We start from the raw sequence: 27,085 nt of genomic DNA, 5'->3' as shown, positions 1-27,085 counted from the left end.
TAAGGCGATGTTTGAGGCAAATTTAATGAAATTCCGTCAAGGCATTCGTGAGATATCGCGTTAACAAGCTGGAAATGGCGTTTGAGGTCACAGTGACCTTGACCTTTGACTTTTGACCACCAAAATGTAATCAGTTCATCCTTGAGTCCAAGTCGATGTTTGAGACAAGTTTGATTAAATTCCGTCAAGGCATTCCTGAGATATCGCGTTAACAAGCTTGAAAATGGCGTTCAAGAGGTCACAGTGACCTTGACCTTTGACCACCAAAATCTAATCAGTTCATCCTTGAGTCCAAGTCGATGTTTGAGACAAGTTTGATTAAATTCCGTCAAGGCATTCCTGAGATATCGCGTTAACAAGCTTGAAAATGGCGTTCGAGAGGTCACAGTGACCTTGACCTTTGACCTTTGACCACCAAAATCTAATCAGATCATCCTTGAGCCTAAGTGAATGTTTAAGGCGAATCTGATGAAATTCCGTCCAAGCGTTCCTCAGATATCGCGTTAACAAGCTTGAAAATGGCGTTCGAGAGGTCACAGTGACCTTGACCTTTGACCTTTGACCACCAAAATCTAATCAGATCATCCTTGAGCCTAAGTGAGTGTTTAAGGCGAATCTGATGAAATTCCGTCCAAGCGTTCCTCAGATATCGCGTTAACAAGCTTGAAAATGGCGTTGGAGAGGTCACAGTGACCTTGACCTTTGACCACCAAAATCTAATCAGATCATCCTTGAGCCTAAGTGAATGTTTAAGGCGAATCTGATGAAATTCCGTCCAAGCGTTCCTCAGATATCGCGTTAACAAGCTTGAAAATGGCGTTCGAGAGGTCACAGTGACCTTGACCTTTGACCTTTGACCACCAAAATCTAATCAGATCATCCTTGAGCCTAAGTGAATGTTTAAGGCGAATCTGATGAAATTCCGTCCAGGCGTTCCTCAGATATCGTGTTAACAAACATCGTACGGACAGCATTACGTACGGACGGACAACCCGGATCCATAATGCCTCCGGCCTGGCTATCGCCGGCGGAGGCATAAAAACACAGGTGGTGTTGTGTTATGTTGTTTTGTTGAAATGTTAATAAATGGGAGCTTCCTCAAACAGCCATCTCTTTCCCGACAATCCCCTCTGTGCATGACCCCTTACATATGGTAATTAAACATTAAAACACAATTAAAAAAAAAAAAAAAAACATTAAAACACCTGCGGCTTATAGTCCGGTGCGGCTTATATATGTAACAAACAGGCAATTTTGCTGCTGCGGCTTATAGTGCGGAAATTACGGTATATATATATATATATATATATATATAATGTACTGTATATACACACATATATATACAAGACACACACACACACTTGGGGAGTACGCCGCCGGGAACCCGATGAGTGCAGTGCTGAATTTCAGACATGCGCATAGTCATAGTACCACCTACTGCCAACACAAAAAGCAGTTCATCTCGAGAACCGTCGATCCAATCGACTTCAAACTTGGGGAGTGCGCAGCTGTGGACCCGACAGAGTGCAGTGCCACATTCTGGTACGTGCATAGTCATAGTGCCAACTACTGGCAACACACACAAAACAAGTATCTCAAAAGCCGTCGATCAGATCGACTTCAAACCTGGGGGATGCGCTGCAGGGGACCCGACAGAGTGCAGTGCCAAATTGCGGCATGAGTTTGGTCACACCCCAAAAAAAAAGTGTGCCGATGGCACATCGTCTCCAGAGTCTCCACCCTATATATTATGATGCTGAATTAATAATTGAAAAAAATGTCTGGCTCAAAATGAACTGTTCTGTTTATGTCTGTGTTTCTGAGGTTGATATTAATTGTTTCTTGAATCTACAGGCAATAAACCAAAACTAGCCTGGTAAACCAGCCCATCGCGTGAACTCACATTTCATTTGGTTCTGCGAGACCGTCTGGCCCCAAGGCCTGGGAGGGTGTTGAGCAGAAGCTGCAAAGTGGATGAGCCAATCAGCGACTGCGCTCAGTGCCCTGTGAATGACAGCGCAAGTTGGCCAATCAGGAACGCCACTAGCAGTGCACTAACAAAACAGTAATGGCCGCCTCCTTGCCTGTCCACCTGGAGGAGTAATGTCAGCGTTTGCCTAGTTTAAACAGCCATAAAGTGGAGTTATTGCAGAAATAGACTCAATAAGAACAATTAAACAAGTACAGGAGTATCGCCGCAACAGCAGAGTTTCTCGGTGGAAAATATGTTTTTGCCGTTCTCCCGAGTGGATTTGGGTTTGACTGGATCCAACGCTGATTGGCTGAAGGAGTTGTCTGTCAAGGCAAGTACACCCGCCCACTGCGATACACTGAGAGAAAGCTTGGGGTCAGCCCATCTCACAGAACCAAATTAAATGTGAGTTCACGTGATGGGCTGGTTTACCTGGCTAGGTTCTGTTTCTGAGCAACAACTGTGCTGTGATGTGAATGCAATGGAAGGGGGAGTCTGACATCTAGAAAGTTATCAATGTTGAATGTTAAGTTAAGTTAATTTAAGTTAAGTTATCCTTTATTTATCCCCATGGGGAAATTCATCCTCTGCATTTGACCCATCCTCTACTAGGAACCTTCCTAGAACTAGGAGCAGTGGGCAGCCGCAGTGCAGCGACCGGGGACCAACTCCAGTTCTTTCGCCATTGCCTTGGTCAGGGGCACTGACAGGAGTATTAACCCTAACATACATGTCTTTGATGTTTGATGTTATCAATAGCACCTTTTAACATTTTATTCTCTTGTTTTTTTCTTTTCCAGGTACTACTCAATATTGGGAATATGTGTTACTTGTTAGCATTCCTGAAAGCAATTAGTACTGGTGAAACAAAGTGGCTTTTTCAAGACAACCTCCACAATGTAACAAGCGCCCAGTGAAAACAAACTTAACACACAAATGTAAGGTCAAGTTAGGACATATTTTACATCATTAATATTTAATTAAACTCTAATGACATTTTTAGTGACAGTTTAAATGTTAAGCATTAGTAATATCACACTCAAGTAGGCTCAACTTTTGATATAATTAACATGTGATTGATACATATTGATACATGCATGATTGATACACTCACACAGGCAGTGTATCAGTTCAATGATCAGTGTTCAGTCATGATCACGTCCATTTATTACTTATTAATCAGAACACAAATACTGGAATCAAATGTCTCCTGTCTCGGCTGACTTTCAACAATTCTGCTTTTACAGAAAAACATGAAACAAATTGTGTTAACGTCATCTTAGAGGAATCACACAGGAGAATAATGATTAACTGTCATGTTACTGTAACGCTGCTGTTAGAATAATGATTAACTGTCATGTTACTGTAACGCTGCTGTTGAAGAATGATCTCAGGAAAAGCCACGCCGTGTCAATGTGTTGATCTCAGGCGGCGGCGATGGAATCATCGTCCAACTGTCGACCCTGAGGCTGAAAAGCAAACAAAAAACAAACATGCAAATACAAATCCAACCAATCAGCATCTGCCATTTTATTACTCATTAAGATGTGAAATCGACTTTGTTTCTGTGTATGTGTGTGTACATTATGGAGTATGAAAGTGTATACATAGATGGTCCGCAATTAAATTTTTACCAAATGGCCTGCAGTATTAAAGCCCCAATCAATAACCTTTTCACCTTAATATAACAGCTCTTTAGTCATTGATGGTACAGTGAAATGTCACCTCTATTGGTCACACAGCGCCCTCTAAAGGCCTCTCCTGGGACTAAGCAGTTGTGTACCTGGCTGCGTCCCGGAGGCAAGATGCGCGCATGCGCTCTACAGCGGGAGCGTTGTGTTCATGAAAACAAGGAAGTAACTCCTGTGGATTTGCTACGAAAATGACGTTTCACGTAAGAATGGATTATTATTTCATCATGTGGTGAGTACCCGATGTCACAACATGTACATGGAGCTTTCTGGCGCTGTGTTTTGTTGACGTTGAACGGCGATATCGATAACGATGCTATTGCACCCAGAGGACGCTGTTTCCCCAATAGCAAAACTTGGAAAAGTTGCTGAATGGGGCCTTAATTAAACACCAAACCGCGGTGGTACAAAGGCTACTCACCAGGGGGCGCACAGCCTTCTAAGTGTGTGTAATGTATATATTAGAAAGAGGTGTTATGGCTGAAGCCCTGGGTGGGGTTGGTGTGTGTGTGTGTGTGTGTGTGCGTGTGTGTGTGCGTGTGTGTGTGTGCGTGTGTGTGTGTGTACCTTGACAAAGATGCGTTGGGCCAGGAAGTGCCACACTCTTTGTGTGTGTGTGTGTGTGTGTGTGTGTGTGTGTGTGTGTGTGTGTGTGTGTGTACCTTGACAAAGATGCGTTGGGGCAGGAAGCGGCGCAGTGTGTGTGTGTGTGTGTGTGTGTGTGTGTGTGTGTGTGTGTGTGTACCTTGACAAAGATGCGTTGGGGCAGGAAGTGCCACACTCTGTGTGTGTGTGTGTGTGTGTGTGTGTGTGTACCTTGACAAAGATGCGTTGGGGCAGGAAGCGGCGCAGTGTGTGTGGGCTGGCAGTGGGGCAGCGGGGCAGGCTGATGTTCAGCTGGGGGAGGGTTTGATACCCGGCCATCAGAGGGTAATAGTTATACAGCATCTGCTGCTCGGAGCCGGGCAGGATACGCAGACGCACCTGTACACACACACACACACACACACACACACACACACATAAGTACACACACACAGACACACACACACACGAGAGCACGTCAGCAGGCAGACACACAGTTTAATGCATCTTTCTGTCCATGTATTTATTTGTGACTAAATTACTGCAGGGTGACAACAATCCAGATCCAATTTGAGACCAATTTCGCCCAATTTAGGATGGAAGCAGATTTGGTAACATAATGCTGTCGTCTGTTATGCTGTAGCATAATCGATTCAATGTCAGTTCAAAAGCGGCTTTGGACTTTCTGAAATGTTAAAAAACAGTCCACCATAACTTTGTTTCTCCCTGAAAAGTTTGAAAAACTCAACAGGAATGTCTCTTTCCAGAAATCATATCCTGGTTGCTCAATGTAATCTACATACCTTATAGAGAGCTCCAGGGATGACGTATTTTTGTAGGCTGAATGCGGAAGTCCCGAACTTCCTGGTTCTTCACTGTTTCTGTCTATGGGATTTTTGAATGGGTTTTTGGCGCGATGCTTCAAATAATGTCTGTGGGCAACGCAAGTTTAATCAAACGCGAACCAAGGTTCAGCGGGATAATCTTCACACATGAGGACCACTTTCATGAGTTTTGAAGCGTAACTGCGAGCCCTAGAGGTAAAAAGCTTGTGCTAAGCTAATCCAGAACTACACACTGTCGCATAGGCGTCCACGCATTGATTGCGAGAGAAAGAATTTCCGCGTTCACTCGTGATGACGTATAATATCCGCGTCGACATTGTAGTCTCATTTAGCCGTTTGCTAGCTAGCCACCCTTTTAACGGCACATAAAAGCTTCAAAACTCATAAAAGTGGTCTTCATGTGTGAAGATGATATTACTAAACACTGGTTCGCATTTGATTAAGCCAGCGTTGCCCAGAGAGATTGTTAGAAGCATCGCGCCAAAAACCCATTCAAAACTACCATAGGCGAAAACTGTGAAGAACCAGGGCTGTTAGCATCGATGATTTCCGGACTCGTTCCTGGAGCTCTCTATAGTAAGCAGTTTCATGTAGGAACAATGTTCTTGTTGGGGGCGGCTGTAGCTCAGGAGGTAGAGCGGGTCATCACTAATCGCTTTGGATGAAAGAGGTCGGTGGTTTGATTCCCGGCTCCTCCAGTCTGCATGTCGAAGTGTCCTTGGGCAAGACACTGAACCCCAAATTGCTCCCGTTGGTGTGCCAGCACCCTGCGTGGCAGCCTGCCACCATCGGTGTATGAATGGGTGAATGTACCTACTGACTGTAAAGCGCTTTGGATAAAAGCGCTGTATAAATGCAGGCCATTTACCATTTACCACTTTCAACCAAACTACACCCACTAGCTGCTAGCTAGCTGCTGGTAGCTGCAGTTTCATGTAGGAACTAGCTAGCAGCTAGTGGGTGTAGTTTGGTTGAAAGAAAATAGTTCCGACATTAAACTGCTCATAACAAGGTCTGTGCATTATCTTGAGCAACCGGGTCATGATTTCTGGAAAGAGACGTTGCTGTTGAGTTTTTGAAATGTATTTTGTGTGTGCTTTGAGCACAACAAGCCGAGTGTCATCCAGTTCCATTGTATTGGAGGGAAGGCAGGAATTTCTAGGCCCGATATCTCCAAAACTCAGGCAACTAACACAAAATGATCTATATGGATAAATAGCACTTTTGGATTTTAGGGTGAACTGTCCCTTTAACAGTGGACTGGAGTCTCAGCTCACCTGTTTGAGTCCAGAGAACATGAAGGCATCAGAGGGTTCCACAGCCATCTCCACCTCCTGGACCAGAGACGTTCTGTTCTGGATGTGGTACCGCACCGCCAGAGACTCTCTGACCCGCCCAAACGATGGCAGCTCTTCACACACACAGACACGCATGCACGCACACGCACGCACGCACGCACGCACGCACACACACACACACACACACACACACACACACACACACACACACACACACACACACACACACACACACACACACACACAGGCATATGGAAATATGGTTAATATATCAGAATCAGAATCAGAATCACTTTTATTGCCACAGTATGCAAGTTACATACGAGGAATTTGTCTTAGTGTCTGTATGCAGCGTAGCGGTTACATCAATATACAGAGATAAGAAGTAGGAAGATAACTAACGGCAAATGTATCAAGTGTTGAAACGTCTTTTTGTGAGTTTGACTCAATATCTGGCATGTATTTGCAACATTTCTACATAAGCATAACGTGTCATAAATGGCTAGGCAGTAGATAGTATAGTATAGTATAGTATAATATAGTATAATATAGTATAATATAGTATAGTATAGTATAGTATAATCTATAGGCAGTAGGCATACGGACATGGAGTGTAAAAACTATTCATTGCAGCAACATATTATACTGACCAGCATGGACGTATAGAGGGACCGTCTCCAGCATGACATGAGGCAGAGTCACTGTGGTCTGGACCAGAGGACTGTCTGGACCGGACGACTGTCTGTTAACAGAAGGGTACAATAAAGTTCACATGCTATTTTTTAACTGTATCAAACATGTCTCATGGGTCTTTAAAACAAGGTTATCAATTCTGTTGCAAAATAATAAAAAAATTCAAATCCAGCCTCAGTGGGACTTCTCTATGTGCTCTGTCTCTCCCCTCATTAACTATGTGCTCTGTCTCTATGTGCTGCGTGATTTCTAACCCCACATAGTTAGTTAAGTTAAGTTATCCTTTATTTATCCCCTTGGGGAAATTCATCCTCTGCATTTGACCCATCCTCTACTAGGAACCTTCCTAGAACTAGGAGCAGTGGGCAGCCACTGTGCAGCGCCCGGGGACCAACTCCAGTTCTTTTGCCAGTACCTTGGTCAGGGGCACTGACAGGAGTATTAACCCTAACATACATGTCTTTCTTTGGTGGAGGGAGGAAACCGGAGCACCCGGAGAAAACCCACACGGACACGGGGAGAACATGCAAACTCCACACAGAAAGGACCTGGGACGACCGGGGTTCGAACCCGGGACCTTCTTGCTGTGAGGCAACAGTGTTAACCACTGAGCCACCGTGCCGTCCAGATGGGATAAGCAATAACCACGCCCTGTGGCGCTGGGATTGGCCAGGAGCATTGAAGCTTGGGACTAAAGCACCTGGGGTTTTTCATCTTTTAAAATAAAGATGTTTAAAAAACTATTGCTTGTTACATTTTCAGTGCTGTACCTTTTCTCTGGGTAAGAATTGAGCTTGAAATTAACGATATGATACATTATATTATATGAGCTATGAACGTGAACACAAGACCGTTTATATTATTGCATGTTTTTGTAGATTGTGTACATTGTGTAGATTACAATTATTATGCTTATTATTATTATTACTATGCTAAGGAAGGTAGGTGACCATAATTCATTTCAATGTCCGCTCTCGAAATCGCTGTCCGTTCTCAAGAGCTATTCAGTTGGTTCATGAAATCGCTGGGCTGCGTGCCCTCCAGTGTTGCTCCTGGCCAATCCCGGCGCCACAGGGCGTGGTTATTGCTTATCCTATGTGGGGTTAGAAATCAGTGCTCTGTCTCTCCCCTCATTAACTATGTGCTGTTTTGATAAGATGATCTGTTGGGATAGATCCATCTTTGGTGCAGTTGATTGTTTTCTGTATGAACAGAAACATCTGGTATATACTCAAAATGCACCTAACCTGGCTCAGGATCCTGACAGAGTTTTTCATAATAAAAGCTAAATTATTTAAAGCCCCAGGCGTCTCTAGCTTAGAAAATAACATGGCTGGCAGGGAGGAGTTGGCATTAGAGCTGACCTCCAGTTTTAGCCACAGGGGTCCCTTGCCGCCAAAACATTGGCAGCCCAGTAGCAGTGCCTAAACACTGGTAAGGTCAGCCCTCCTTCAGACTTGGGTTTTTGCAAGTGAATTTTTGAAATTCTATGGTTCTTATAGTTCCAGATGTAGGACAGAATTATGGAGCCCAGTTCTTTGAAGAAAGCCGATGTAAGGAAGATGGGAATGTTTTGACAAAGATAGTGGAACCTCTTAACCGAGTTTATACAGCCAAGCATGGACAAAGGGAGGATATATTATGGTCTATCTCTTGATACATGATCTAGAAATGTGTTTTGTGCATTTTCATGTGCATACAGTATGTACAGTATGTGTGAGTGTGTGTGTACCTCCTCCATGATATCAAGTACTGTCCTGTAGCCACAGTGTTGTTGCCGTTGGTGACCGGTGGACACTGGAGACAGAAACACTCGCTGGCACACTCGCCTGTCTGTAGAACCACTGCACGCGCACACACACACACACGCACACGCGCACACACACACACGCACACACACACACACACACAGACACACACACACACACACACACCGAGACGATAATTATTGGAAAATAATCTGTGACAGGGTGATCAGGCACTGACGTGAACCCCAGCCTTAATAATATACCTAAAGATCATATAGTGTGCCCCGACATCAACAAAATCTAGGTAGTTTTGCAATGAAGCATATATATATATATATATATATATATATATATATACACACACACACACACATAGATTATAGATTAATTACACACAAAGTGAAATATTTCTAGCCTTGATTCGTTTCATTTTTCATAATTTTGGCCTACAGCTCCACAAAACCCCCAAAACAGTATTTCAAGAAATTAGAATAGTGTGAAGAAAATCAACAGTTACTTCTCAGTTATGACTGATTCCAGCCTCAGTCCACTCCCTCTGAATCTCCGCCAAATTTTTTAATCGTCTTTGCTTGACAATCCGCTGAAGCTCACGGTCATCCATGGTATTTCCATGATATTCAAATTTTTTGGAACGGTTCTGTGTATATATATATATGTGTGTGTGTGTGTGTGTGTGTGTGTGTGTGTGTGTGTGTGTGTGTGTGTGTGTGTGCATTTTTTAATCCTTGTTTCCCCCCACCCCCTTTTAATTCTGCCGCTGCTCCTTTGCATAGAAAATGAGTCAGTTGAGGTGGTTGGGGCATCTGGTAAGGATCCCTCCTGGAGGCACGTCCAGCTTGGAGGAGACCACGGGGCAGAGCGAGGGGCTAGGTGGAGAGATTATATCTCCACGCTGGCCTGGGAACGACTCGGGATCCCCCAGTCAGAGCTGGCTAATGTGGCCAGGGAAAGGCAAGTCTGGGGTCCCCTGCTGGTCCCCTGCTGGAACTGCTACCTCCGCGACTCGACCCCGGATAAGCGGTTGAAGATGGATGGATAGATGGATGTTTTATTCTTATTCGTTAGTGTGTTGCTTTTGATTCTTTGTATTTGATTTCATTTTCTTTGTATGTCTGTCATGTAGCATGTGTTGTTGTCTTGGACCGCAGGAAGACTAGCTGTCGTCTAGGCGTCAGCTAATGGGGATCATTATAAATAAATGAAGAAATAAATTATATATATATATATATATATAAGATATATAAAATAAACAGATACCTTGTTGTAGCTGTGAGTGGAGCTGGGGGGTGCTGCTCGTCATGGTAACCAGCTGCAGAGAGGAGGCGGCCAGCAGGAGGGGCCAAGGAGACGACGACAGCAGGTCGCTCATCAACAGGAAGGGGATGTCCACTGCTACCCGCTCCAACGGCTCAAACTTCAAAGATACAAGCAGATATACCGTAATCATAATAATTTAATTCATTAAATCAGTCATCAAGACAGAAGTGATCCCTGCCATCACCCAATCCAATGACTCACCCTGTAAACTAGGGCATTCACACCCAGTCATCGACTACTCCCAAAAGGTAGTTGACTAGTCACAGGTGACCCAATAGAAATGACAAATTCTCATCATAAACAGCCAGTAAAGGGTTAACTAATGTAGGCTGGACCAACCTGGGAAAATGTGAAATAGCAGTGTCCTGATTGGCTCTGAGAGGCTGTTTATAAATGAGCCACTTGTCTGAGCTAGGGCGTGTACCACGAATGGAGATCAACAGATCCAGGATCTGTCCCCTTGATCTGGTTTGACTAAAAAGCTAGCTAAAAGATACCACGAAGGAGGTTATCAGCTGGGTCTGTCAATTTAGGATTTCCCTAACCAGCTCTGAGCTCGTGCACATGAAAATGCGCGTGCACAGGAGCTCGTGCCCACGAAAGAGGCGTGGTTTATAAGAACTAGCCAATCACAATGCAATATGGACAGCGCCAGACACGCCTATTTCCACATTAATTCAAAGCGCACATCAAAGTGTATTAATTATAGCGGAGCTTTACTGTATGTCAGAATCAAAAATCCGTGTTGGATATTAGTCTGTTACTGAAGGACTGTCTAACGTTACCACTTTTATTCACATCAGTCATTTAATTTCTTTGAACAGCAGTTTCTGCCTCCACGAGCCTATAGTAGTTTATAAACTCAATAAAACCTGCATGTCTTGTTTGCGAGTGGAAGTAATGTGTAATCTCAGTCTAAATTTCCAAAATCTGTAGGCCTATTTATTTAAAATCTAAAAGAAACATAGGATAAATGAATAATGATCTCTTATCACTCATGATGTGTTTGTGCTGTTTATTGACACTGATTGGCTAAACATTAGTCCCCTACGCTGATAGACTAATCCTTTTTTCACCCCAAGAAATCCCTGTTGCATAGCATGATGCTAAAGCAGAAGCAGCCACAACTCAACTCAGTGGAGTGGGCGGATTGGAAGGTCTGGACCCAGGCAACCACTAGATGGCAGAAGGGTACTTTAAAACAACAGCTTGAGTTTCTTCACCTGCAAAAAGCCACTGTCTTTTTTTTGGCAGTTTGAGTTATTATTATTACTGCATAAGTTATTACCTCTGGCAAACGAGTACTTTAAGGAGTAGTTTAAATTGAAAGTCAAATCGAATCCTGACACACCTAGTGTGAATACATGGTAACACAAGCAATCGCTTTCTCATCTGAGACTAGGGATGAAATGATTACCAGTTTAATGATAAACCGTGTTACCGTGATTACAGTGCTTTGAAAAACATGGTGAATCTGGAGTTTTCAATATAAAACTTATAACTTATTATTATTGAGCGTATTATCAGTACTTTTTGAACATTTTCAGCACATTTTAACAACTAGGCATCTGGCACACTCAATTCCTAGTCGCTATTCCCGCCCTGCAGCTGGCATACGCAGCTCGGCTGCTGCGTGGCCTCGCCCTGCAGCTTGCATAATGAAGCTTGGCTGCTGCGTGGCCTCGCCTCCTCTATTGGCGTGCGTGGGTGTGTTGCTCACAAAATGTTATTGTCCTTAAGTTTACATGTGTGTGTGTGTGTGCCCCTTAATTTTACATGTGCGTGTGCGTGTGTGTGTGTGTGTGTGTGTGTGTGTGTGTGTGTGAGTGTGTGTGTGTGTGAGTGTGCGTGTGTGCGTGCCCCAGCAAGTAGAGCTGTGCATCTTCACTGATCTCATGATTCGATACGATTATACAAGTCTACGATTCGATTCGATTCGATTATACGATGCATCTTAAATCGATGCATCACTGAGGACCGCAATGGAAATAAGCCGCAAGGCCTTATTGTGTTTTTATCCTCGGTGAAAGGTCTGTGACTTTTTTCACCAAATAAATCAATCAATCAATCAAAAAACTTTTTCCGCAATACATGATTTATTTTTTCTCACTTTCTTTTTTCTCACTGTGTGGCTACTTTTAAAATAAAAGTGCATTTGGAATTGCATTGTATTATGATCCATAATTAAAATAAACAACTGCATGTACTTACATTCTATTTTATTTCATTATAAAAAATAAATAAATAAATAAATAATCGATTTTTGATATTTGTTAATCGATTCAGAATCGTCCTATTAACACATTCAGTGCCACAGCGCTTCAGTAAAATTGTCTGGAGCCTGTGCCAGGTTCACTTCCATTCAGTTGAAAACAGCTATATAATTTTTTCTATTAGGGGTATATTGACAGGACTGGACTCAAATGAAACATTGGACACTCCTGCTTCTCTCAAAGAAGAAATTTTGTTTCTAGACAGTTCCATTATGAAATGACAGCCTCTGCAGGAAGAGCACTTTCAAGGGTTTTCTGCTGTTTTTTTTTACTTTCCGAGATAAACACACTTTTATGTAAACAAAGGTCACAGAATGAATTCTGCTTCAAGTGTGATAAAATGCTATACCTAAATGAAAGGTTGGAATGTCTACTTTACCTTGGGGGAAAAAGTATGTAAAAAGAATGTTTCATTGATTTTTTACAAATATTTGAACACTGCTTAGTCCAACTTCAAGACGCTGCTTTTTATGGCATCAAGGTGTATGTTGCAGGCCATCTCTCCATAAAGAAACATGATATCAACTTTTTTTTTTGTGATGATGAAAGTACACTTCCTAAGCTTTCATTTGGTGTGTAACAATCAAATATTCCACCACAACATTTCATGCAGTGTATTCTTTTCTTCAAAAAAACCTTCAAAGTAGTTTCAAAATAAAACACATTTTTATGCATAGTATTTTCATAATAGCCCACAGAATGAATTCTGCTTGATAAAATGCTATTCCTAAATGAAAGGTTGGAATGTCTACTTTACCTTGGGGGAAAAAGTATGTAAAAAGAATGTTTCATTTATTTTTTACAAATATTTGAACACCGCTTAGTCCAACTTCAAGACGCTGCTTTTTATGGCATCAAGGTGTATGTTGCAGGCCATCTCTCCATAAAGAAACATGATATCAACTTTTTTTTTTTTGATGATGAAAGTAGACTTCCTAAGCTTTCATTTGGTGTGTAACAATCAAATATTCCACCACAACATTTCATGCAGTGTATTCTTTTCTTCAAAAAAACCTTCAAAGTAGTTTCCAACTAAAACACATTTTTATGCATAGTATTTTCATAATAGCCCACAGAATAAATTCTGCTTAGAGTTGAACAAAATGCAATACCTCAAACGAAAGGTTGGAAACTCAACTCAAGTCAATAACAACAAGTATGTGAAAAGAATCTTCCATTTATTTTCTACAAATATTTGATTCCAGCTTTTTTTTTTTTTTTTTTTTCAAAAGAACCAACACATTTTATGAAAAAAAGGCATACACATGACTGATGCTATTACTGTGTTACAACTGCTACTATTCTTGTTACAGTAATGACACTGCTATTGGACGGCTTGACAACAGTCAGACAGCAGGCAGTTTGTGTTTGGAGGTAACGTTACTGTAGTCTTGAAGGACTGAATCCCGCTACAGCTTTCTCTCCAGTGTCTCTACTTTTCAACTGTCAAAGCAAATAAACATAATAAAGCTTGATGGACTGCCCACACACTCGTTGACACTAACTAAACTAAACTAAACACTGCATCACTGGCTGAAGCGGGGGTGGGGGGGGGGGGTCGGGGAAAGTATCACTGTGAGTGATACTCAAAGTAGCACGGGTAGAGGCAGAGAGGTACGTGGTCACAGCCAGGGCAAACGTACTTGGTTTCTTTTCGTTGTCCCTTGGCTGCGCAGTGTGCACATTTTCGATATATTGTTTTGGTGGCTGGGTCTGCCACTGGCAGTGGCACGTGCCCCGCGAAGTCCACATCCAGCCTCGCTGAAGCGGACCTTTTGCGTGGGTGGGCTGGTGCTCTTCCTGGAAGAGGAGGTTGGGGAGGGGCTGGAGGAGGAGGGGGATCTGCGGTCCAGGACTTGAGCACAGACAGGATGAAGTCTTTTAGGGTTCTGCAGCTGGTCGTTGGGTTGCGTGCCCTGTACACAATGAAAGCATTGCTCATTGCGATCTGCATCAGGTACATGACGAACTTAGAGCTCCATTTTGAAGTCTTCCTGATGAAGGGGTAATAGGAGATCTTCTGGTCCAGGCGATCCACACCACTCATGTACTGGTTGTACTCCACCACGCATGCTGGCTTCCTCTGGGGGACTCTCTCACTGTTTCCTTTTTGTCTCACCGCCACAGTTGTCATCTCATCCTGGTGGAACGTCGAAATCATCCGGACGATGCGTTTGTCTCGCCATGCCAGGACCATCACTGTGTCATTGTGACGAGCGCGGTGTTCACCTACTGCCAGGTCAGACGTGGTTACCTCGCGGATGGACGGCGGTTCTCCCCTGTTGACACGGAGTGTGCCAGCTGAGTGGATCTGGAGGCCGAGGAGAAGACGACACATTGACTCGCTGTTGTAGAAGTTGTCCATCCACAAGCGATATCCAAACCCCTCGAGGCCGGCAATCAGGAAGCGCACGGTGTCCTGCAGGGTACTGTGAGTTCCACAGTATGGCTTCATGGCGTAGCAGTAACCATTGGCTGAATCGCACAGAATGTAACTCTTGATTCCGTACTTGGTGGGTTTGGCAGGATTGTAGACACGGAAACGTAAACGTCCTCGAAAGTGCAGCATCCCTTCATCCACCGAGATGTTTTGTGACGGCTGGTACAGCTCCTTGAATTTGGAGAGGAGCAGATCAAGGACGAGACGAACCTTGTGGAGCCGGTCGCTGCCATCGACCTCCCGATTGTCGCTGAAGTGGAGAAACCGCCAAATGAGCTGGAACCTGTTGCGTGGCATTGTGCTCCCGAAGTATGGTGTTTCAAGCGCCAGATCAACAGACCAATACTCGGCCCAACTCGGCTTCTTGACGATGCCAGTAAGGAAAAGCAATCCCAGAAACCGCTTCAGCTCCACCAGGGTCAGCGGTTGCCAGGCGTTTACCCTGGAGTATGGCAGACGCAGCTCCTCTATGACAGCAATACACTGTTCAGCGTACTTGTTGGTCTGATCAACAATGAGCAACAGCAGCTCGTCGCAGAGGAACAGTTCCACAAAGTCGACAGGCTTGTCGGACTGCAGTGATGCTGCCGCACTGGGACCTGGCACTGCGGTGAATGGCAGCGTTTTGGGGCTCCAGTCAGCCATATCCCGCCAGCTCGGAGGATCCAGGGAGGGACGAGACTTGCCCGCTGAAAACAATGAAATAAAAGGTTTTTCTTCAGACAATTGTGATATGTAAACAAGCTGTCTTTTTGACAAAATCCAATAATCTTCTCACCTCTTTTGCTTGAAGATGCCGGCAGATGTTGCTCTTCTTCTTCCTCCTCCTCCTCCTCCTCCTCCTCCTCCTCCTCCGACTCTTCTGTATAGTAAAAGTGAGTTTATAAAAATATATTGACATTTCTTGAAGGAAAAAAAGTTTGTTTTCAATATCAGATGAATAATTGTAATTCTAAAATGGCCTTCATCTCACCATCACTGGAGCTCAAGCGCGCACGACGTGTGACGCTGGGGGGACGTGTGACGTCGTCGTCTTCTTCCTCCGAGCTGTGCTCCAACTCTGAAATTGAATATTTTACATGGTATTATTAGTATGCTAACTAATTGCAGGATCGTTATTCTTACCAAGCTTTGTGTTGACGAAAATAAATTGATGAATAATAAAAGGTGTGTGGGTGTGTTTATTTTATTTTTTACATTTCTACCTCCTATTTTTCTCCTGCTTCTTTTTATTATTAGACATTACATTACGGCATTTGGCAGACGCTTTTATTCAAATCGACTTACAATATCAGAACTTACAATATCACATTTTTGTCAACAATCGAGAAGTCATCTATGCATACAATCGTCTGGCATTTACAGCTTTAGTAGTAATAGTTTCCTGTAAAGGATCAATAAAGTAGGCTATCTATAGCCTATATGTAGGTTCTAACCTCTGGAAGCCGCCTCCTCCAAGAATGTTCGCCTCTTAGGTCCAGGGCCAGGGGGCTGCCATTCCTCATCTCTGGCGTCATCAGGAGATGATGAAGCCGTCTCCTCGGGCTCATCCGTGTCTGTTTCAGGGAGATCTCTCTCCCGAACAGCACGGCTGAGAGCCTGTTGCAGTGTGAGCTGACCAGGCCCTGGGAGCGGCCCACCACGCTTACGCCTGGCCTTGGGCATGACAGCTAATCTAACTAACGCTAGTCTAACTGTACACTAACGCTAATCTAAGACTAACGCTAGTCTAACGCTAGTCTAACACTAACGCTAGTCTAACAAAACAGACACACAAGACAGACAGACAGACAGACAGAGACACACAGACAATTTTTTTTTGTTTTTTTGTTTTTTTTTACACAGATGCTATCTACCCTGACCTAACTAACGCTAAATGCTAACTGCTAAATCTAACACAGGCACACTCGCTAGCACACTCAGACACACCCGACACAACCCACCCACGCACGCACTCACCTCACACCAAGCACTCGAATCCACTCACTACACAATCTCACAAACTAATCTAAAATCGCTATGCTACTAAATTCTACTAAATGCTACTAAATGCTATAAATCTATTCTCTTCTTCTGCTACGGATACTGCTAATGCTACTGCTACTGACCAACCTACTCTACAAAGAGCCTCTGAGCGTCGCAAGGTTTTAACGTGGCTGCACTGCGCAGCTGCGATGTGATTTTTAAGGTGGCGCCGTGTGATCCCTTGAAGGGATTCATGCTCACTGGCTGGGTACGACCTTAAACAGAAGAATTATGGAATAATATGAATTATGATTTTAGGACGTCCACAGACGTCCTTGGCACTGAACGTTACTTTTTTTTAGGACGTCCACAGACGTCCTTGGCACTGAATGTGTTAAGCATCGCGATGCATCTCTGAATCGATTATTTTCGGCAGCTCTACCAGCAAGTGGGCAATGTCTGTTTGTTTGTTTACATTTTTGTCCCACTGATATCATAGGAGGCATTGTGACATCACTGATGTCATCAGTGACGTCATAAGACTGATGATGTCATCAGTGATGTCATAAGATGATTTTGCTCTTATGACATCACTGATGACATCATCAGTCTTATGACACATCACTGTCACAATGCCTCCTATGACATCATCAGTCGGACAAAAATTGAAATAAACAAACATTGCTCCCTTTTATAATAGATACCGTGATAATAAATACTTATAACAGCGATACATTTGGTCATTATAATCGTGATAAGAATACAATTTTAAATTTGAATAGTTTCATCTCTATCTGAGACAATCTAAAAGAACAGTGTTTTAGATCATTAGACTCAGAAACATGGATGAACATTGTTGAGCCAAAAGCTAAAAGACTCACAGACAAACACTGACACACTTGTGCTATAAAGCATCAGCTACAGACCTTGGTGGACACAAACTTGACAGACACCTCGAATGGGACCACGGTCTCTATGGTAACAGTCTCATCCTGCAAGAGAAAAGGGAGGAGTCAATCAGAGGAGGTAGTGCTCAGCGTCAGCACTGACTCTAGATCAGTGCTTCTTCAAATACAGGTTGGGACAGCAAGGCTTTTCCTGCATAGAGGAATTGTTGGCACCCCAAAGGCGTCTTCGCCCCCCAGAGAGAGGTTTTAGCGTTGTACATTAAAAAGTTACACTAAATTGTAAGGGACATTACTTTATTCTTTGATTATGGGGTGCAATAAAAGAGAAAAAATCCTGGAAATGACTGATACACTGTAGGACAAGCTGCATATTAAAGGAAGGGTTTGCGATTTTTAACCCACTTTGTATATCATTATAATCTCAGTAATATAAGCAGATGGACAGTGCTGACCTTCTCTATATGTTTTCCACACAGAGAAATATCCTCCATTTGTCTGCCTGCAGAAACACCAGCTGGTCTGAGTCATTAACTCATTGAGTGCCAGCCACTTTTGGAAAACGGATGCTCCCAGTGCCAGCCCTTTCAGAGCGTTTTCAGTGATAACTCAAGCCCCACAGAATATTGTGTGATATTACTATGTAAACACCGAACACGCCCAAAGAACGATGAGACTCTCTTGTATCATCAGCAAAAAAAGTTTATTGATATCATTTTCCGTTCTTTAGTTATCAGCCGGAGAAGATAGGTTGATTTCACCAAAAACAGACGTTTCAAACTAGAAGCTGAGATAATGAGCCTTTTGTGAAATGAAGCATTTCAAGCACATCACTGACTCTGAAGCTAATATTTTCTGATGTAGTGACACCTCAAAAATAATTTCCTTCAATAAAAGAGCGAAAACAAAGGAATTTTGATGGCAAAATAATATTTTTTAGCTGCAACCAGCAGCGCTGGCCCCTGCGTGGTCTTGATTTACTGCTGGTGGGCATCAGATATTCTAGCTTGTGTTTGCCAATCTGTCTGTCCATCGAGCCTGCTGTCTGGGTCGGTGTTGTATGGTGCCCTGCGTGCCCCACCCCCCTCAACTGCACACTCCTCCTCCGTGGGAGTGTCTCTGGTGGCTCTCTGCTCTGAATTTTCCACTGCACGTTTCAAAGTGCGCTGCACCCAGCCTATTTTCACAGCACTCCGCCGTTTTTGTCGCCGGCTCCCAGCGCTTCCAGCTGAGAATAATTTATCTTTTCAGAAAGACGCTCGTGTCGGGTGCTCCTTTTCTGGCAACTAATCATGTGGAGGGGCTATCGCAACAGACAGAAAGGCTCAATTGTGGGAGCAGATTGGCACAGCTAACGTTACAGCATGCATCGGTTTCCGTGTGCCCAGTGCCCACGGCTTCTTCTGTTTTTTTCCTCGCCTTTCTCTAATCTGGAGAGCACTGTCGCCACCTAATGGGTCCGTAAAATAGCTTTTACACATTCAACATCCCCCATATTTTTACAGGAGATGCATCAGGCTTTGATCCACGTCCCACCGTCAAAAAACGCAATTGACGTCTTTAGACGTCATTGGCACTCTACGTTACTATTTGAATTGACGTCTTTAGACGTCATTGGCACTCAATGAGTTAAGGCTCGATGCGATTCTCCGCGGATGTGCGCACACAGAAAGAATGAAAAGAAACGCCTAACGCATCATTCTGATACAGAAGTGCTGGAATAAAGTGCAGAGCGCTCAGTGCAGGAGAAACATGAAGAGAAGGTCAAGGCTGCCCATCTGCATATATGACTGACCTTGTAATGATACAAAGCAGCAAAGCTTTCCTGCAACTCAAAATCAAGCATTTTTACTGCATCATTTTAGATCATAGTAAAGTTAAAGTCCCACATTTGTACTGTACCCCTGAAATAGCTTCCTTTCTCAAACTCGGGGTGCTTGAAAACACATTGCTCCATTAAGTTCAGTCTGTACGTCGTGGCCCCATCATGCTTAGTGGCACCCCCATAGGCTGGTTTAGCAAGCCTGGTTCTCCGGGTGAAAATACACCTGGTGTTAGTGCTGCTTTACCTGGCTGCTGCTTTACCTGGCTGCTGCTTTACCTGGCTGCTGCTTTACCTGGCTGCTGCTTTACCTGGCTGCTGCTTTACCTGGCTGCTGCTTTACCTGGCTGCTGCTTTACCTGGCTGCTGCTTTACCTCGCTGCTGCTTTACCTGGCTGCTGCTTTACCTGGCTGCTGCTTTACCTGGCTGCTGATTTACCTTACTGCTGCTTTACCTTACTGCTGCTTTACCTGGCTGCTGCTTTACCTTGTGACACTTGCAGCTGATGGGTTGTCCTTCCACAGTGGTGTCGATGCTGTAGGCCACGTGGAACAGGAAGACCCTTGGCCCAGTCGTTACACACCTCACGTACACACACCTCTCCACCTGGAGACAAATGCACATACTGGATTACTATTGTTTTTGCCATTTGGGGAGCTGAACATGTAGGCAGGTAGGTGGGTGACTGACCACTGACCTAAAAAAGGATGGACAGAGCTGTCCCATTGATTTTGGGCTCCCGTTTGGAGTTCAAACATTGGACCGTCGCCATCTTGATTTTTCGTCAGCAGAGTGGGAGGGAATGGGTTGAGTCCGTCTGCACCTCCTCACGTGAGATGGGAGTTTCCCAGAGCCCCAGAGCCGCAGCTCCGCCTGGTATTGGTCCGTGATCGGCAAGCTGCGCGATCACTGGACAGGTGATCTGTCAATCACCCCCTTTCCTATCGTCTATTTTACTCCAAACGGGCGAGTTATAAAAAAAATGACGCCCCTACAGTTGTTATGAAAAGGTGAAATTAACTATATAGACCAAAACCATGTTAACTCATTGAGTGCCAGCCACTTTTGGAAAACGGATGCTCCCAGTGCCAGCCCTTTCAGAGCGTTTTCAGTGATTTCTCAAGACCCACAGAATATTGTGTGATATTACTATGTAAACACCGAACACGCCCAAAGAACGATGAGACTATCTTGTATCATCAGCAAAAAAAAGTTTATTGATATCATTTTCCCTTCTTTAGTTATCAGCAGGAGAAGATAGGTTGGTTTCAGCAAAAACAGACGTTTCAAACTAGAAGCTGAGATAATGAGCCTTTTGTGAAATGAAGCATTTCAAGCACATCACTGACCCTGAACCTAATATTTTCTGATGTAGTGACACCTCAAAAATAATTTCCTTCAATAAAACAGATGGCAAAATAATATTTTTTAGCTGCAACCAGCAGCGCTGGCCCCTGCGTGCGCAGACCCTACACCTTCTTGCTGGTCTTGATTTACTGCTGGTGGGCATCAGATATTCCAGCTTGTGTTTGCCAATCTGTCCATCGAGCCTGCTGTCTGGGTCGGTGTTGTATGGTGCCCTGCGTGCCCCACCCCCCTCAACTGCAAACCCCTCCTCCGTGGGAGTGTCTCTGGTGGCTCTCTGCTCTGAATTTTCCGCTGCACGTTTCAAAGTGCGCTGGCTGCATCCAGCCTATTTTCACAGCGTTCCGCCGTTTTTGTCGCCGGCTCCCAGTGCTTCCAGCTGAGAATAATTTATCTTTTCAGAAAGACACTGGTGTCGGCTGTCGGGTGCTCCTTTTCTGGCAACTAATCATGTGGAGGGGCTATCGCAACAGACAGAAAGGCTCAATTGTGGGAGCAGATTGGCTGATGTTCACAGGCACAGCTAACGTTACAGCATGCATCGGTTTCCGTTTCCCCATGGCTTCTTCTCTGTTTTTTTCCTCACCTTTCTCTAATCTGGAGAGCACTGTCGCCACCTAATGGGTCCGTAAAATAGCTTATACACCTTCAACATCCCCCATATTTTTTCAGGAGATGCATCAGGCTTTGATCCACGTCCCACCGTCAAAAAACGCAATTGACGACTTTAGTCGTCATTGGCACTCTACGTTACTATTTGAATTGACGACTTTAGTCGTCATTGGCACTCAATGAGTTAAGGGCCAGGCATTTTAACATGGGGGTGAACGGTCAGGAACGACGGGACTTCTGAGCCCTGCCTCAAGTGGCCATGCGAGGAATTACAGTTTTCAGGGTTACTTCCTGGTCCTCGTGGGAAAACCTTGCTCACTGTGGGCGATAGGTTCAAATGCATAGCGTAGTTAAAGGTGACACAGCAAAGCGCAGCAGGCTGAGAGAGGTGAATACAGCAGGATCAGATAATAAGGATATGATGCACTGCGTGGCAGGAAGTCAGCTATTTACAGGACGTTAATCCATGCATTACACATGGCCCTATTTCCTCTGTTCCAGGCCGTTGCTCTGTGCGTTATACACAGCCCTATGTGTGTGTGTGTGTGTGTGTGTGTGTGTGTGTGTGTGTGTGTGTGTGTGTGTGTGCGTGTGCGTGTGCGTGTGTGTGTGTGTACCTTCTGGCCTGGGTGGAGGTCTCCCACAGGGATGTCAGGCAGCAGGGCAGGGTCTGTGTCGTCACACACTGTGGAGCCGCTGAGCGTCACCTGGGTGCTCTGGCTCAGGTTGGCATCCTGGCCTGGAGACACCAATCAAAACAACGCATACACACAATCGGTGCTTTGGGACCGCAGGAACCTTTTCATAGTGCTAGGATACAATAGACCCTTCTCACGGGGGACATTTTGTGTCGAAAAGGCAGGGTAAACACAGGTGCAAGCAAAACACTAATGAGGGTTTCCAACTTCCACGATTGGAATTTGGAAACCCTCATTAGTGTTTTATGCTTTGCTGTCAAGCTACTACAATAGCAGCGTTTAGCATGCTAACCACCGGCCTCACTTCAGCATTCCTATGGTTCCTATTGGCGGGGCGACTGCAAACAGAAAAAAGCCCTTGGAGGTATGTAGTTCTCTGGAAACCTCCCCACTGGGCAGTTCCTCTCAGGGAGTCCGCAGAACTGTTTAAGGCCGTTTCACACCGGTGCGGATCTCCGTGTGAATAATTGACACGGACATTCGCAAAAAGATGTTTTAATTAGTTGTAATTGAAGCTTGCACACCGCGGCCGAACATTCATGCGGCATTTTATTTTTCCGAATGGACATTGACGTCTGCACGGAAACACCTGCGGAAAATACGTTTGACCAATGAAATCCTTTGTTTACAGCTGATGTCATACCTCCACTACTCTTGCCAAACCCCCCGGCTAATCAATTTGGTTTCTCAACATCCAATTTTATTTTATATGACAACCACCATGACGATCAACACCGAAATCAACGACAATAGATCTTCAATTCGCCCAGCAGCTGGGATCCACTGAAGATGGTAATGTAGCTGTTGTGTAACAAATTGCTACTTGCTAACGTTGTAAACCACTGTTGTAAATGGATGGAGCTAATGTTAGCCACTTGTATCCAAGTGCTAACTATCAGTTTAGCATCAAATTTGGGGTCCGCTGCTACTGCTTCCATTTTCTCTTCTCATTGTTTTTTCAACTGATGGAAATTTCCCTGCCTCCAGTTTCTTTTCATGGCTTGTCTCGCTGCTGTGTCTGTCTGTCTGTCTGTCTGACGTTAGCCGACTAGTAGCTAGCTTGCGCTTGCGGGTAGGTGGTGCTGTCCTACTAGACGGGAGCCCAGGAGGGACACTAACTACTGGTTACATTGAACACTGTTTTTCCGCTGCGGAAAATGAACGTGGGACTGCAAATAATTCGCACCGGACCTGTGTGTATAGGTTGCAATGCGGAAGATTCGCACGGAATTTCGTACCGCATTCCGCCTCCGCACCGCATCTGTGTGAAACGGCCTTTAGTCTGAAAGCACCTAATGCTACCATGAAGACCAATCAACACAAAACATACACACGATGTTACCATGGAGTTTGGCAAGACAAAAACAGGTTCTCCTTACCATGACGGTACAGAAGATGTTCTCCCGATTTTAGTGGGGATGCAATATTTCCACTAAATATAGTCCCACATATATAAATGATGTGATTTTTGCTGGAGTCTGTAACAAACAAGCATGTTACCTTACGACTGGACAATATGATTTGTAGGCCGGGGCATCTCTGAAGCACCACACTTTTACCTTCATTAAATTCCAGCTGCTCCTGCCATTGGATATTGCACTTGGCCAAATCCAACATGGATTGGATTAATTGTGTCCTTTCTGCTGTACTGCAGCTCGTTCTGTATACCGTACCTGGTTTGAGGCCGGCCGTCAGTTTAACATCTCTGGCCACGCCCTCCTCCTGTGATTGGACGGTGAGGGTGATGCAGTACATCTCGTTGGTGAGCGCAGGAGGCTGGTGGCTCAGCTCCACACAGATCTTTGGGACTCTGGAGATGATCCTAACAAGACAGGAACAAAGACAACCAGCTCACCACATTTCTGTGGCAAACAGAGCAGTGCACGTAGCAACTGATAATGTAATACCTGCAGGGTAATGTGAAGGGGAAAAACACATTGTAAGTGTAAGATGTTGGAAAATCTCCCTTGAAATGGGCCAGTAGTTAAGAGGTGGGACACAGATTTTTTTTTTTACCCATTCATGTAATAAGGACTTATAATGGTAATAGCTCAAAAGGCACGTGACGTAAATTGTCGCGCAAGTAAAGTTCTGCATTCATTTTCTCCGTAGACATTTAGATAAATCCTTATATAACGAGTTTTAAGGCTCAAACCAAGCCAACCCGTGACCTACTGAATCGTGAGTGACCATAAAACATTCGGTTTAAGCGAGAACAAAAAATAACAACGGGAAAATAAATGTAACGTAGAATTTCACTGGCGGGGGAGGGGGGGGGGGGGGGAGATGGCACAGAGCACTGTGAGTTTTGAGGTGAAGATGAAAGTATAAACGGGACAGTGCTACAGTGTCAGATGGAAGGCGTGCAGCAATCACCACTCACCTGGTTAAAGTTATGGTGTTCTTCAAAACTGTGGAAAAGGAGTCTTAAATCCATGCTTCTGATGAGCGACCAATCAATATAATCCAGCAGGTCAAAAGTATTTCTCTAAAGTTGCCATCATACAAAAAACGGAGAAACGCGGGCCATAACTTTGCGCCGACGACGGACAGACAAGTGGTCAAGTATAATTCATTACACTATATCTCGCAGACGGTCATTTAATAAACAAAACAACGTTCCGTTTCTTACCGTTCCTGAGATATCGCATTACCCAGCATGAAAATGACGTTCCTGAGGTCACCTTGAAATTTGACCACCAAAATCAAATCAGTTCATCCTTGAGTCCAAGTGGATGTTTGAGCCAAATTTGAAGCAATTCCATCGAGGCGTCCTGTGACGGACAACCCGAAAATATAATGCCTTCAGCCACGGCTATCGCCAGGTGGAGGCATAAAAACGTTTGCCCTTTTTTTCCGTGACAAAGACGAGACAATGATGAGCTAAAAATAGATCCTGATCATAAAAACTATGACGTATTGTATGTGTATTTTTCATTGACGAGACGAACGTTAACAGAAAGTAAACACAAAGCACATGGCTACTGGCTGTCATCGGCACAGGCTTTTGCTGCTGGACTGCAGCCAGGGCAGCTTTGTATGGAGTTTGGACCAATGGACCTTCGCCAACAATGGCTTTGTATTTCTCGGTCCAATGGGACATTTGACTACTATGGGTTTCGGAAAAATACATGAATGGACGCACCACGCTAACTGTCTGCTAACTGTAGCCTGAGCCGGGCACATGGCTAATGGCTGGGTTACGTTAATGTGTTATCTGCTAACCTCAGTTCACTAACACTTCAAAGCAGTTGTGAGTGAAACATGGAAAGTAATGAACGTAAGGCACGTCCAAGTCAACATGTTTGTCAGACAAGTGAAAGGCTTTATCAGGTCACACATCACGTGTTGCTGCTGTGACGTTCCTGCAAGTTGATTTATGTATTTATTGATATATGTGGACCACTGACTTATATGTCAGGCTAGTATGTGCTGAGAGGTGCTGACCTGCAGCAGGCTTATCCCACTCGCCGACGGGCGCATCTTCTGATTGTACCATACATTTAATTCATCCGAGACTGAGTCAAGTCTGATTATTCACTCCCGAGACCGATACCGTACGGCGCGCACAGTCCCAGTCTTGGCCCCGCCCCCTGGCTGTGTGGGCTCTGTGTGTGTGTGTGTGTGTGTGGGCTCTGTGTGTGTGTGTGTGTGTGTGTGTGTGTGTGTGAGTGTGTTTACATGGTGCTGTGCTGTATGTTGATGCAGTCCCAGTCTTGGGCCCGCCCCCTGGCTGTGTGGGCTCTGGGTCGGGCAGAGCGGCTGGCCTGCAGTGCCTCGTGGCCTGAGGCTGCGTCTCCTCCTGCTCCTCTCCAGGTCACAAACACACAGCGCCCCCTGCTGTCACTGCCCAGCATCACCTCCACACCTGTCATCTACACACGCACACGCACAAGTACAGAGCACAATGAATGCCAAGCTTAAGAATGTTTGTTTTGCCTCCTGACTGTATATTGGTCTGTATGTGGGCCTGCTCTACCTCGATCTTCTTGCCCACGTCTTCGGTCTTGGCCACAAAGCTGAAGTTGTAGCATCTGGTTGCCCCCGGCGACAGGCACATGCTCTCCTGGCCCGACGACTCCACCACACACCACTGGTTGTACTCCTACACACACACACACACACACGGCCAGACATTTAGGAGAAACACACATTTTCAAACGGAGCCAGGTGTTGCTGACACAGCAGAATTGCTAAGCATGAAGAAATGTTCAACCAAACAGACACTACAGGTTTTTTACGCTCCATTTCTGATGAGTTTGCACTTTGCACATGTTTGGATTTTTTTTTATTTTTTTTTATTAATAAGCAGGGACTGTAAGTGCTCCTGTATTTGTTTGGCTATTAGACTGTGTGTGTGTGTGTGCGTGCGTGCGTGCGTGCGTGCGTGCGTGCGTGCGTGCGTGCGTGCGTGTATATGTGTGTGTGTGTGTGTGTGTGTGTGTGTGTGTGTGTGTGTGTGTGTGTGCGCGTGCGCGTGCACCTGGTTACTGAGGCTGACGGCCAGCTTGTTGAACCTGACAGGATGCGGGCAGTCGGCTCGGAGGAAAACCTGGAGCTGGATGGGCTGGTCCACGTGGAAACTGGGAGAGTGGAACCTGGCTTTACACTGGACTGGAGTCAGAGGGAGGGGAGAGTTTACTTCAAGGAAAATCGTCATATAGTCTTAACAGTTCGATAACATCAATTTGCGATGTTCAATGTCTTCTTTAATAAATGTCACTCATTAAATGCTTGCAGGCTCGCCCCCTAACTCAATTTACTCAATTTCCCCCCGAGGATCAATAACGTTATTCTGATTCTGAAATTTTTATTTTCAATGAGTTCAGAGAAA

At 44.6% G+C, this 27,085-nt stretch overlaps 1 protein-coding gene across 1 annotated transcript; it reads right to left on the bottom strand.

Moving 5' to 3' along the window:
• Positions 1-3,121: 3,121 nt before the first annotated feature.
• On the bottom strand, positions 3,122-26,865 carry LOC310771309 (trafficking protein particle complex subunit 11-like; the record flags this gene model as incomplete). The annotated part of the gene is made up of 13 exons (XM_083663951.1): positions 3,122-3,441; positions 4,480-4,647; positions 6,371-6,504; positions 7,042-7,133; positions 8,817-8,928; positions 10,111-10,267; positions 17,775-17,840; positions 20,063-20,182; positions 22,171-22,292; positions 23,925-24,073; positions 25,933-26,126; positions 26,231-26,356; positions 26,735-26,865. Coding segments are annotated over 13 exons (1,616 nt in total), but the record flags the coding sequence as incomplete, so codon positions are not given.
• Positions 26,866-27,085: the final 220 nt, after the last annotated feature.

This window comes from Poromitra crassiceps, assembly GCF_964638095.1.
Source record: "Poromitra crassiceps genome assembly, contig: HAP1_SCAFFOLD_512, whole genome shotgun sequence".
NCBI lineage: Eukaryota > Metazoa > Chordata > Actinopteri > Beryciformes > Melamphaidae > Poromitra > Poromitra crassiceps.
This window is presented reverse-complemented; position numbering and strand designations above follow the sequence as displayed.